Here is a 13,146-nt window from a genome sequence, read left to right as displayed (position 1 = left end):
ATCCAAAAAATGTTTTGAACATCAAATTTGTAATCAAGAGCTTCAAAATTGTAATCAAGAGTTTCAAATTTGTTTTGGATAAGCTCAAATTGTAACACACACTTTGGATTGCACACACCCACAAACTCAACGTTCAAATTTCAAAACTGCGCAGTAATAAACGGAGCAGTCAACCATGTAGTCAACAAAAGTAAAAGTAAAAGTAAAAGTCACTGTAAATATAAAAGTGAAAGTCACAGTAAAGGTAAAAGTAAAAAGTCACAGTAAAAGGAAAACGAAAAGGAAAAGTATAGTTGACTTTTGATAGGGCTTATGATTTTAGTAGTATGATTGTAGTATTGCAGTATTGTATAAATGCTTATTAATGCATTTATTACATCTTAATGTAACATAGAAACATATTAAAACTTTATTGTAGTATCTTATAGATGCTTATTAATGTTTCTTTGTTATATTTAGATGTTACAATTTTAAAATGATTACAGACTAGTTACTTAAGTAAAAAATAAAATATGTCATTTTTAACATAATTAAATTAAATTAAAGATCATATTTATTAATTGTTCCCTTTTCTTTTAAAATTCTATATATATATATTTTTTATTTTATTCAATTTTTTCCTTATTTTAAAATTTTGGCAACTCCAAATAGATATTAGAAAGTAAGAGATTATCCCATACTAATTTAGAAATATCAACTCATTTTCCAACTCATTCAAAGATCCAAATACCATAAAATGCCGTAAGAAGGACAAACATTCAAAGATGCACTCAAAGATGTTTCGATCAAGTCACTGTGCATTCCACGAAATTCAAACTCATTTCACATGTGTATTCTTAAACTGCAGCTTGCAGCGACCTATATAAACTATATTTAGATCGTCCATTTGACAAAAGACATACATTATTACACAAATTCTACTAATAATGAACTTGGTGAATTCATGGACTGTTAACACATGTATGCTTGTGTCTGCATGTACGAGAGAGAATGAATGCAAATGTGCAAAACTGTCGCTGGTCGCTCTCCATGCAGAAAAAAGCTTAATGAACAACCACGCTGTCGTAAAAAGTAAAAGTATAATTCCGCACAACATTGAAACGAAGAAATCGCGCTGTCGGTGAGCATACAACCTCCGAGGGGACCCACAGACGGTGACAGGTGTGGATCATCGTCAGCTTCGAATCAGAAGGATCACCGTCTACCGTGGGGATCCAATCCCGTGGATCTCCCCTTAACCGTTAATAACGAGATCTTACGCGTCCGACGCTAGAATCTAGACACGGAGTCGCTAGCGTTGGATCTGGTGCGCTCCCACCTTCTTCCCGCACTGGGCCCCGCCTGAAGTTGTTATAAACATGTGTCAATGGCCCCTTTCCCGCATTGGGATGACACTGCAATGGGATGGTGATAGTGTCGTGGCAACTCACGATGCAGACAATCAGCATCAGGATTTGTGTTTAAACCATGGGACCAAATTTAGGAGAATTTCCTGACTGAGTAACGAAGCTGCTGGTCCTGGTCTGGTGATGGCTTGAGTGAGTGGCTCTGGAGGTGCTTTCGGAGAGATGGCGGCGTTTTCCTTGTGGGTGCACGTGGAGAATGTCGACCTCGTGTCGTATGTCGCACGAGGGGCATAGGTTTCTTCTGCAGGAGACTGTTGATCTCGAGTGCAGCGAGACGATGAGTCGAGGATGGGGAGTGTGCTTGACTGGGTGTTGCTTTTTGCGTGTCGAGTTGGTTCCAACATTGGATACGAAGGTGGATTAGCAGGTTAAGCGCATTGTCAGACGAGTTCTGTTCTCATGGTAGTGCAAAAGCTTGTTCTATCGCATGTCATGAGCGAGGTGATTGAATAGGGTTGCGCACAACCGCAACGATTTGACGACACAGTTCAACATCAGATGTGATCGAATGCAAGCCAGTGTGAAAGTGGTGAAGGAATCGAAAAAAGTTTGTGGATTGACAATGAAGTGGTTACCATTATTTTACTCATTTACGGCGTGTGTGAAGAGGATGTCACGTGTGTGCACCTCCACTAGCTGTACCCATTACAAGATCAATCGCGCACCGACAGATTGATCAATCGAAGCCTAACCAAAGGGATAAAAATTCTGACTGTCTTCCGTCGTACGTACTATACAACTCGAGGACCGTGACATGTTTACGCAGTCGCTGTAAAGCACCTCATTCTACAGCGACAGCAATCAGCCCAAAGAATGAAGAATTCACATCAGTACGGTGCTCACCACCTATTCCTCTACTTCGCAGAGCACCGATAATATGTTCAACATGCAAGAGAAAATGACGAAGAAACTACACGTTCTTTGGGGATGCTCACAGAAAGAGGATCATGGAGCACATTACCACCACCACGAGAGTTACCACAGTGGAGGTGAGCATTGAAGCGGCGGCAGTGATGGGAAAGCCCTCTGGCATCGTGCATTCCTCTCCATTGAAGTAGATCTTCGTTGGGAAGAAATCCGCTTCGCGAATATTTGGAGTGGTTTTCTTTGTGAAGGAGAAGACGGACTGCAGCTTTCCTGCCGACAGGTTAGTGGCAGCCATTAAGTAGTTGAGCCCCTCAAGTCCCGTCACGAGGAGGCTCGTGTTGGGCGCAGTGTCGTTCGTCGGCGGCATTGCGGTTGCATTGAAGGAGTACGCCTTCTCGAAACCTAGGTATGCATTCGGCATCTCCACAACGGTGTACCAGTCCGCATAGGTTTTGTTGGACCAGTCGAAAAGCGTCATGCGAGAGCTCCACCCCCCGGTGTAATTCGACACAATGTGCCAATTGATGGCCACGCCGCAGTAGTCCATGCAAGGGAGCGGGTTGGGGGGCACCTTGTGATTCATCTCTGCCCATGCAAGGATCTCAGGAGTTCGATTCAACGGGGGCGTGGTGATGGCGCTGTAAGGAAGGAGCATGGAGGAAGCGCTGGCGTCACACACTGGATTAATTTTTTTGGGGCATCCGCAAGCGCAGGTCCGACAAGGAACGATGGACTCATTTGTGTACTTCGAGAATGAAACACAGCACATCCGAGGCCGTTTGACTGCAGTTTCATTGCACGTAACCTGCCAAGACAAACCAAAATTTCTACCCAATCAATCTCTCAAGCTAAGATAATCATTAAGCTCTACAACTTCTTACTACACCCACACACAGAATTTGGGACGGTCAACTACGAAGATGAATCTGCACCTGCCATGTCTTGAAAGCGGATGTATCATGGCTCAAGTAGGGATCGGGGAAGATGGTTGGCTCAATCCGGCGAGGTTTGCCACACTGGAACCTCCCATCACCTAGCCTCCAGTTTCCCGGGGGCGTGATGCTGTTAATCTTGCTGCTCTGTGGTGGAAGCTTCATCACGTCCAACATAAATGCAGACTTGGATTTCTCTGGATCTAGAACTGCAGGCCAGAGGGTGCCATTCCGACAGCAGTATGTGATGCCGCCAACCTGGGTGTCATTTATTCTACCGAGGGGAAGATCTATGATCTCGGGGCTCCTCGAGCAGGAGAGAGCCTTGTTAAGGTCCATTTGCTGGTAAGTTTTCGCTGCAAGCCCATTCAAACAGACATCCAGGTCAGCTGCGCGCGTCGTGGCGCCCAACATCTTTGTGATGAATTCGTTCTCTTGCCATGTCCAGGAGAGGTTCCAATTCTCTAGACGCGTCCATGGGCTGTCGTTGGAAATCGTCACCTGCATTAGCTCACTCCAATGCGGATGTTTTAGGTATAGGCGCTGCGCAAGCTTTCATAGTGACTCAATCAGAAGATTGAATTCAAGTGATTAGAATACCACGAAAAGAGTGAGTCACTCACAAGTGCCAAGTAGCTGCCTGGATAAGCTTGTGTGACATCATAAGTGATTGTGAAATTCCCTTTCTCAGGAGGCAGGTACATTTCCTCGTCAGTCAGGGTGACATTGCGATTCGGCTCCGAGCAGCAAGTGTGCATTGTAGTATCTGCACCGATAATCGCCCAATCCATGACTTCTGACATGAGTACAATTGCAAAGCTAGCGACAATTCTTTAATAAATCCTTCAGCTTCTAAAAATCTGGAGGAAGTGCAAGTCTGAAGATTTTTATCAGTCATAAGACTTACTGAAGAAGGTTTCTGCAATGCTGCAGTTGTAGCCCTTCTGCGTTATGTTAATATTCTTCGGCATGGAGAACTTATTCTGGCCGAACTCAGTACCCGTTATGACAAAGGTTTTCCGAATCTGACCGAAGTCTCCAGCAGTCTCAATGGCATTCTTCAATATTCCCGCAGGAACTTGGGTGAGAATGGTGCCATTAGAGACATCAACAGGCATGAGGCGCCCGTCCTCCAAGTGCATATCATCGGCGGCGACAAGAATCTGTTCAATTTTTTGAGTCCATTTAGAGAACGTCCAAAAAAACAATTCCTGTGCAGCTTATAATTTTAAGAGCGGCCGAGGCCTTTCATTTTCTACTACTACTCCTCACCACGTTCGAGTGTGTTTCATACCTCATTGTTGGAGAAATTCATGCCGATCGCCCACCCCTCCACCGTGGAGTACCCCATGTTTGTAACCGTCACGATGGAACTGAACTTGTATGGTTGCAGCCAAGGGGTGTCGTTAAGGAAAGGATAGATCTTCTCCACGAGCGTATTTTGGTACACGACATCCACCCCGTCGCAAGGGGGCCATAGAGGTGCGGGCTCCGGTGCTGGTGCGAAATCCAGTGGCGCGGGAGCTGGGACTGGCGTCGGAGCAGGCCCTCCGACTACTGGCGGCCCTATTGGTGCTTGTCCATCGACCGACACAACCATCACGAAGAGAACGATCAGGAGCACCCCGACCCCGACCTTGCACCCTCCCATGGCTACCATAGGAAACCAGCCAAGTGAACCTCTCGCCAATCTGCTCAATCCAAACGATATAACTCACCGCCTCGTCCCCCGCAACGCCAGGGGGGAGACAACACAAGCTTCCACAGCAATAAGAATTATCCAAATTGTAAGAAACTAGAAAATTGGGCGTCTACTCCCTTCACATCACACTCCTGAACATTACATGACTTCTACGACAGGAGATAGAGAAGGTTGAGCACTCGCACCGACTGCGGAGGATGATTTTGTGGAGCCTGGGAAACGATAATTATTCAATCTGCCCACACGATCTTCCACTCACCCTAGGGCCTACACTGTCTCGATGAAGAGCGTTCCCTTTTCCGGAATGGATCTCACCCAACTATCCTGCAAAGAGGCTAGCGCGAGACCAGTGCCACCATCTAATGACCCCAACAATTGCGAACGAGAATACGATCAAGGACAGATGAGTGTGTGTAAATCCGTCAACGTATACGACTGGGCAGGTGGCTGGGTAAGAAACCTCAGATTGGATGTGTGTCGGTGTGTCTGAGTGTGTGCGTGTGAGTGTGTGTCTGGCTCACCACCAGCTACTTGTCTTAACTCGGCCTCTAATTCAAAAATAAAAAATAAAAACAGTAGGCAAATACCCTCGACGTGAGTACCATTGCCCCGTTAGATGATTGCAGGAACTTGCAATAAATGCTTCCTGAAGGTACAGCGATGACAGGCTGACGATTATCGACGTTGAACCCGTCATTTCGTGTGCATCCTTTAAAGCATTACTAACAGGTCTACGTGCTTTTTAGTAAATGCTTGTCCTGGTCGCGCATTTCGTGGACACCCTCGTGAGGGGTTAGCTCACAGCCAAGCTCCACCCCCAACCGCAACCGCCCAACAAAACCAGTTCTCAAGGCTGAGCAGCTCCTCCGTGGTAAGTCTCCCTCAAACAGAGAAAAGTAGATAATAATTCTTCTGCTATCGCACTGGAACTGTGTTTTTTCATGGGTGGCGAGATTTATTTTAAGACAATGCGTACTGACCACCGGAGGAGCAAAATAACGCAGTTTGGCGCTTGGTCGATGATGATACATGTGATGTTGATTGACTACGTGAGAATCATGTGAGAATATCTGCCATCTCTCATTCATCTTAAATACCTCGGAGTTTTCAATGCGGAAGATTCCCGCAATTTTTTTAATTAGCCCCCCTTTTAATCACCCTCGCTAAAATTTATCACTAGTTAAGCCCATCCCCTATTCCACCATTATTTGTTTCCCTAGGGCACTATAGAAACACGCGACCTTTTGACTGCAGCGTTATGTGTGCTGCTCTGACCTTTCACCTTTCAACTTCTCGGCTGCAATAATTCAACACATTGAGCTCAAGGACTGGACCCTTGTCCTGCTCCAGTGAATAATTTACCGCGAGCATTGTCAATCTCCAGTGATCTCGTGTGCCGAGGTTTGAAATTGGGACTAAACCCAGCTCACGGTTCTCAAGACAGAAACCCGAGATCCATTAAAGTATCACAGGAACCGTAAACATGTGTAGCAGCACCACCCATTTGGCAATTCAACCGTTCCTAAAAAAGAAACCACAGAATAACTTACACAGCTTCCGCTGAGTTTCAAAGTTCATCAACCCCCCTTTCAATCAACTGGGGGTGCCGGTGAGTGGCATGCTATCCTTGCCTTGACTTTCCTCACCAGACATCCTCGCCAATCACAGCCACTGTCGAAGTTGATGGTGTTGCCAATGAAATTATTTTCTAAAAAATACAAACTACCAAAAATATACAAACAAAAACAAATAAATTTGTCTATTCTTAGACCTCATTCCAACGTTCACTGGAAACAAACTCCTTGTGAAACAACTAGTCAAACGCTGCAACAGAATATCGCTTTTCATTCTATATATATATAGTTGAATCTCGTATTCTTTGCTGGACTGCACTGGCCAGGCATGCACGGAGCCTTCACGCAACTGGAGCTCTGATATTTAAACACAAGGCTCTGATCTGATTTCCCCCATCACCTGCTCAATCTCTCTCTCTCGCACTCACTCACTCACACACTCGCACAAACTATAATTATCCCGGCGGCGTCAAAATTGTGACCCGAATGTGCTGCCGAACGAAGGATTCATGCTGTTCGAGGGGAGGCAACGGTGGTGGCATGAGCTGGGGTGCATAACCCACAGCGCTGAACCAGGCATCCAGAAACAGCGACTTCTTCGATCAGGCTCTTCTCTACCGTCAAGTCTCTCTCGAGACCGATCTAGTATAGAAAAAGTGAGAGTTGGGAAGACAAAACCACGCCGGGAATTCGTTCGAATATTCTACTGGGTTGGAAATAGCACTCCCACCCCACCTCCACTCCTCCTTTTATTATTATTATTATTGTTAAAAATGTAGTGCTTGCTTTGCAAGTCAGTCAAAGAGTCAGTCAATCAACGAATAGGATTAAGAGTCCGTCTCCATCCCTTTGATTTTTTCCAACTTGCTCTATTGCTCTTCTTGTTTTGCTTCGCTTTGTTTACTTCTTTTTCTGTGTGTGTGTGTGTATGTGTGTATGTGTGTGTGTATGTGTGTGTATTTTTATTTTTATTTTTATTATTTTTTAATTTATTGAGTGGAGCATTATTGATGTTACCTTTTGACCGTTCTTTCAAATGGGTGATTGTTTATTAGGCAATGTTGATTGTGGGTGCAAGGTTGATTGTTCAAGAATTCAATTTTTCTTCTCCTTTATTTAAAAAATTTATTTGAAGATAAAATAGAAATATAGTTTCTATATATATATTGTTTTGTTCGTTGAGGGTCTTCTTTAGATTTCATTAGAGCGCATAGATCCTTGTCCTCTATTTTCTTTTTTTCTTTTTCTTTTTTGGTTTCAAAAACACAAAACCTCACTTTTTTTTTTAGAGTGAAATAGTCATCATAATATTTTCATCATGTTTTTTTCTTATTTGGAGCCACTTGCACACTATAGTCGGAATTATTAAAATAATAATAATAATAATAATAATTTAATTAACTACAGAATACATTTGATTTTGTTTTGCTAAGCTATTTCATTCAATTGCAACTTCTTCATCCAAGCAACTTTTTAGTTAGGAAACCTGTATTTAGAATAACACTTTATAAAACACTGTAGTAATTATATTGTTTCATAAATTTTTAAAAATTACACAATTGTAAATCCATTTTTTTCAGTGAAATGATTGATAACTATATTGATACTTTGTTATCTTCACTGATGTTACTTGTTTCATTACTTTACATGTAAACAAGAGAGATAAATATATATATATATATATATATATATATTTGATAAGTTTTTCAATTTTGTCTTTTCTACCATTTGTTTGTGTTTAATATCTGTTCATAATTATATATGTAAATAGAATGACTATAAACAATGTGACTGCATCACTATCTTTATTCTTTTTCTTTTCTTTTCTTTTTATTATTTTTTATACATGAATACTTGCAAAAGAAAGATTGAAGCAATAGTTATGTTAATTGAATCAACTCACACATGTTTTTGATTTTGAATGGTATTTAAAACTTGATATTATGTGCATTTAAAGTAATAAAAATATAAAAAATGAATTTTATTTATTTATTATTTGTAGTTTGAAAAATAATATTTATTTTCTTAAAAAAAATTAAAGAAAATTTTATGATATTAAAATTAAGGTATTACTAATGTCATCTCAATTTATGCTACTGTGACCATAATCCATCATCTATTTGGCATAATTTTGTAGTTTTTAAAAGCACAATCACAAATAAAATATTTTAATAAATCATACACACATTGTCATATTAGAAAATAGCATAATATGTAAAAATAAATTGAAATTTTATTAGAGTTCGGATTATAATTAAAAATAAAATAAAATAAAATGCTCATCTAATTTATTTAAGTTTGTAATTTAAATTTGTAATTTAAGTTTTTTAATTAAGGATAGAAGTTGTAGGATTTATTAGTAAGGAGTTTAGAGGGGCTTTCGAGTCAAAAATATAATATTTTGACTCATAGACCATTCCATGTGGGTAGATAAGGTGAGTGATTGAGGACTTCATTTCCATTAATTGAAAGTCATGGCCAATAGGCATTGAGATGTTGAAGACTACACTAGAGTTTGAGTCCACTTGAGGGTGACCCATTTGAGACAAGGCAATCCATTCAAGGCAAGATGATATATTGGAAGTTTAGAGGTTGGATTCACAAAGCTTGTGTTTCATACTAGAAATTGGATGAAAAAAATATGTGATTAGGATTTTGGGTGGAAGAAATATGGTTATTTGAAGTTAGGGTGTGAATTTGGTACCTACTATTTTTCTTTTTAGCATACAAAGAGTTTTAGGAAGGAATTCAGTAATTGAAAGGTAATATTCGAAAGCTAACTTGAAGAGCTAAATTTTATGTTGAGGGATTGATAATTTCCGATTTGGAATGAAAGAGAGCGAGTTATTGAAGTCTATTCTTCAAAACTAGAATTTGTAAGTGAATTCTTTTCATAGAGATTTTGATTTGGGCCATATCTTAAGTTCTTGGATGAATTTTTGACTCAAAATTTCCATAAGTATAGATTACTATATTAAAAAAATGTATATGAAAAATTCATGATATTTGAGAATTGATTTTTTGAAATATGATGGATTTAGTGTGCACATGCCTAGAAATTGACATGTTTAGCACCTACTATAAATTAGGTGATATCCAAAGATCTGTAATGGATTTATAGTTGATTTCTTTTGTAAAAAGTAGTTAAAGATATAAGATAACTTGTAGAGAAGTTTGAATCCAATTAAACAGATAGATTCAAAGTTATATGATAATATATATTCAGAAGGGATTTCCATAAGAATAGAAGTGGTTTTAGGATATTTAGGCACATCTTGGGAATTCTTGTGCATTCTAGACTTGTGTTTTTGATGTAAATGTCTTCATGAGAACAAGTTATAAATAAAATTTATGTTTTTATTAACTTGCAACTTGTTTGAGCAATTAATGGCAGCCAAAGGTCCAACACTTTCTTGAGGCAAACTTTCTCTACTACGACAACAAGTGTATGTGTGCTATTCATTCAAAACATTTCTAAGAATAGTTGCAATAATTCATTCTTTTAATTTTATGAAATTTTTAAATATAGTGATTGAAAATTTAAAACTAAATGCAAAACCATCTATTATTACAATAATATAATTATATAATACTTTTTCATATCTTTTGAAACACATAATCATTTTTTAAATATTTATATTTATATTTACTATAACAAAAGTAATATCATGATTTCATGGTTTTTTTAATAGAATAAAATCAAAATTCGGCATATACAAATTAAGTGTATACTTAATTTTATGCTTTCCAATTCAATTTTAAGTGTCTTCAGTCTGTTCCAGGATGATCCAATGTGTTGAATTGTGTTGTGAAACACAAGTTCAACAACAAGTCTTGCAAACGTTTTAATTTTGTTATTCTGATTTTAAATTTGTTTAAAAGTCTCCTCTATAAACATACAATCTTGAGCACTTGCTCTTTCACCTTTTTATTTTACTCTAAATTAAATTTAACTTAATTTTTTTGTTTCTTTTTATTCTTGACTTTGTCGTGACTTGCAACGAACTCTGAACAAAAAAAAAAAAAAAAAAAAAAAAAAACCTTTCTTGGAGTTGACGAGTGTCCGAAATCAGTCTGCCCCTTTCAATAACAAAAATATCCCCTGCCCGTTCTGGGCAACTGCCCCCCCCCCTCCTGCCCAGAAGAGAATGCTCTGAGGTGGCAGAAAATAGAATCTCGAGATTCCGAGGGCTGAATTCCGAGCAGCCATGTTGTAGTTAACGGGGATTGAGAATAGAGAAATAAGCGCGCGAATGTCTGACGTGGATGCCTGGAATCAGCACCCAAACCAGGTCAGTGCGGTCCTATAAAACGTGTCATATTTCTATTGACCAGACAGAATTCCACCAACTCCATCAGGACGATACCGATCCTGTCCGTGGGAAGCAGAGACCCACGTGGCGTGTGGGGAATGGAGGAAGGAGGCACGGGAATAGGGGTCGTTTATTCCTCCCCTGCCCCTTCTTCCTTCTGCCTTTTTCATTTTGCTTTTGCCTTGGGTTCTGGCAAGAGCCAATTACAGGATTATTAGGGCTTGGAATCTGGCTTCATGGCAGCAACTTTTGAATGATGGGAGGGATGGAGAGACCTGTTCCATGTTCAGAATTGTCTGGCTCTAGTGGAGGCAATACCCACGTGAGAATGAGCTCCAGCTTGTCTTTCATCCACCCATCCATCCACCACCATCACCACCACGACTCATTCATCCACAAGGCATCCGTCCACTCATCTACCACCCATCACTTCATCTATAATTCATTCATCCATCCATGGCGGCTGCTTGTGTTGCTGCTCTTCATTCATACAAAGTATGGGACTTTTTCCAAGTCTCGAATAGAATAGACCCCCCCCCTTCCCTTGTTACTTTTAGTTATTTATATATTTTTATTTTTTTTGTTTTTTTTGTGTTTTTTTTGTGTTTTTTTGTTATATTTTTTGTCTCTTTAAGTTTAAAAATGATTAGTTTTGGTTGGAGGTTTTGTACCATGTTGCTGGACCACTTTTTATATTACAACGGAAACCTTGCCATTTTTATTTATTTATTATCCCTTTTGCTTTAGACTTCTATGGCCATCCTGCAATAACTGTTTGAAGTAGAGTTCAATTATTGCATGGGATTACATTTTAAATTGATTTGTAGCCATTTGTTCCTTTACAGTGATACCTGTTATTCATTATTGTTATTATCATTATTCCGAGAATATTTGTTGAACATTTTGGAGGTGTTTGAAAAACAATTGAATTTATTAACTGTGCACAAGTTGGTGAAGTTTGATTTAATTCATTGATGTGTGCAGGTAAAATATAAAGCGTTTGTGATATAGGTCATGCTTTTATTGTAGGAAAATAAAACCAAAAAGTTAATGAGGGTTTCCAGGAGGTGCAGCTTATTCAATATTGATTCATTATATATTAATTTGGAAGCTGATCCATGTTTCCTTTTAGAAAGCAATCATTAACTTACCATCTAAGTAGAGAAGATCATAAAATTTTAAATAAACATAACATTCAAAATAACTAAACTGTCAACTTAGTCTTAAAATCCTAGTTGAGACCAAAACTAATCATATTTGAACAAGATCTTTAATTTTGGCCTCAATTACGACTTTAGATGCTTGTACTTGCAAATCGATTGCAACTCATTTGAAACCCTAATTGGGATTGTCATTTACTAAGTTTTCTTCCCTGGTGCATTCTTTTACATTATCATCTTCAATGCATTGTTTGTGTTATGGCAAGGATATTAGTGCACCACATTCTTGTTTTAGCGCTTTTTTAAACCTACAAGTTTGTATAATCCAAAAGAAATCTAAACTCTAAATGGATCCATATCTCTTGTCAAGTTTTGATAGTTGTGACAAGCTAAGGTTACAACTAAAATTTGAAATACCTTGTTTCCAACTATTAATTGTTTCTAATTTAAATGATTCTACAAAGGCTACTAATTTGCAGTAAGTAAATTTGTCTAACCATGGCACAATGGCTGCATAAAGACTTTGAGCACTCTTTAAACAAATAACCTTTATAAAACCTTATAAAATTGCATTTAATATTCCACATTTTAAAATTAGATCAATACTTTATACACACAAGGATTTTCTATTTTATTCTTTGCAAGCTATTACATTGAACAAACAATGAATATATTATGTGAAGAATTTTTTGCTACCTATAATAGCCATCAACTCTTAATAAATGGTACTTTCTTGTGTAGTAGATACATGAATAGCATCTAGGATCTTTTATATACAATTACTTATAACCAAATACTATTGTCCATTGAGATATTTACTAGATTATAATATAAAAGCTATGTGTATAAATAAAGAAATTATGGATCTGCAAAAATATAATATTTAAGTTCTAAGGGCCATTATTATCAAGTAAGGTGTGTATAAGATACTGTGGACATGCTTCTTGAGTTTATTATTTTGCATCCCAAAATCATTTATAATCTCTATGATACTTTTAAGTTGTATTTTGACAATCATATAGATTCAATCTTAAGTTTGTACAATATTTTTCTTCATGAGTAGATGAAATGAAATTTGGTCTTAATAAAGTTGGTAAATTCATGATAAATCTTTAAAACTAGAGATATTTGTAGAACATTGTTTTTAAAATGAGTTGCAAGAAAACATGTTGTTGTGGCATAATATTTTATA

At 38.5% G+C, this 13,146-nt stretch overlaps 1 protein-coding gene across 3 annotated transcripts; it reads right to left on the bottom strand.

Annotated features, from left to right (window-relative positions):
• Window positions 1–1,962: 1,962 nt before the first annotated feature.
• LOC112294816 (COBRA-like protein 8) lies at window positions 1,963–5,513 on the bottom strand. 3 transcript variants are annotated; one of them, XM_024545691.3, is made up of 6 exons: window positions 5,093–5,402; window positions 4,500–4,858; window positions 4,113–4,368; window positions 3,829–3,971; window positions 3,206–3,706; window positions 1,963–3,078 (listed from the first exon to the last, which is right to left on the bottom strand). In XM_024545691.3, exons 2-6 carry the CDS (start codon window positions 4,854–4,856, stop codon window positions 2,338–2,340), a joined length of 1,998 nt encoding a protein of 665 aa, XP_024401459.1. In that variant the 5' UTR covers window positions 4,857–4,858; window positions 5,093–5,402; the 3' UTR covers window positions 1,963–2,337. The 3 variants fall into 3 exon arrangements, with proteins under 3 accessions (XP_024401459.1, XP_024401458.1, XP_090099707.1); XM_024545690.3 differs by having other exon boundaries at window positions 4,500–4,896; window positions 5,093–5,235; XM_090243581.1 differs by having other exon boundaries at window positions 4,500–5,513.
• Between the last annotated feature and the right edge of the window lie 7,633 nt (window positions 5,514–13,146).

This window comes from Physcomitrium patens, chromosome 17 (genome assembly GCF_059467195.1).
Source record: "Physcomitrium patens ecotype Gransden chromosome 17, ASM5946719v1, whole genome shotgun sequence".
Classification (NCBI taxonomy): domain Eukaryota; kingdom Viridiplantae; phylum Streptophyta; class Bryopsida; order Funariales; family Funariaceae; genus Physcomitrium; species Physcomitrium patens.
Note: the sequence above shows the minus strand (reverse complement) of the source record. Positions and strands in the feature narration are given on the sequence as shown.

Bases quoted from the DNA above. Each gene is read 5' to 3' on its own strand.
- LOC112294816 (XM_090243581.1), bottom strand. From the start codon at position 4,865: ATGGTAGCCATGGGAGGGTGCAAGGTCGGGGTCGGGGTGCTCCTGATC. The intron at 4,369-4,499 runs GTATGAAACACA...AAAATTGAACAG, and splicing joins TGAATTTCTCCAACAATGAG to ATTCTTGTCGCCGCCGATGA. The intron at 3,972-4,112 runs GTAAGTCTTATG...TTATCGGTGCAG, and splicing joins CATTGCAGAAACCTTCTTCA to ATACTACAATGCACACTTGC.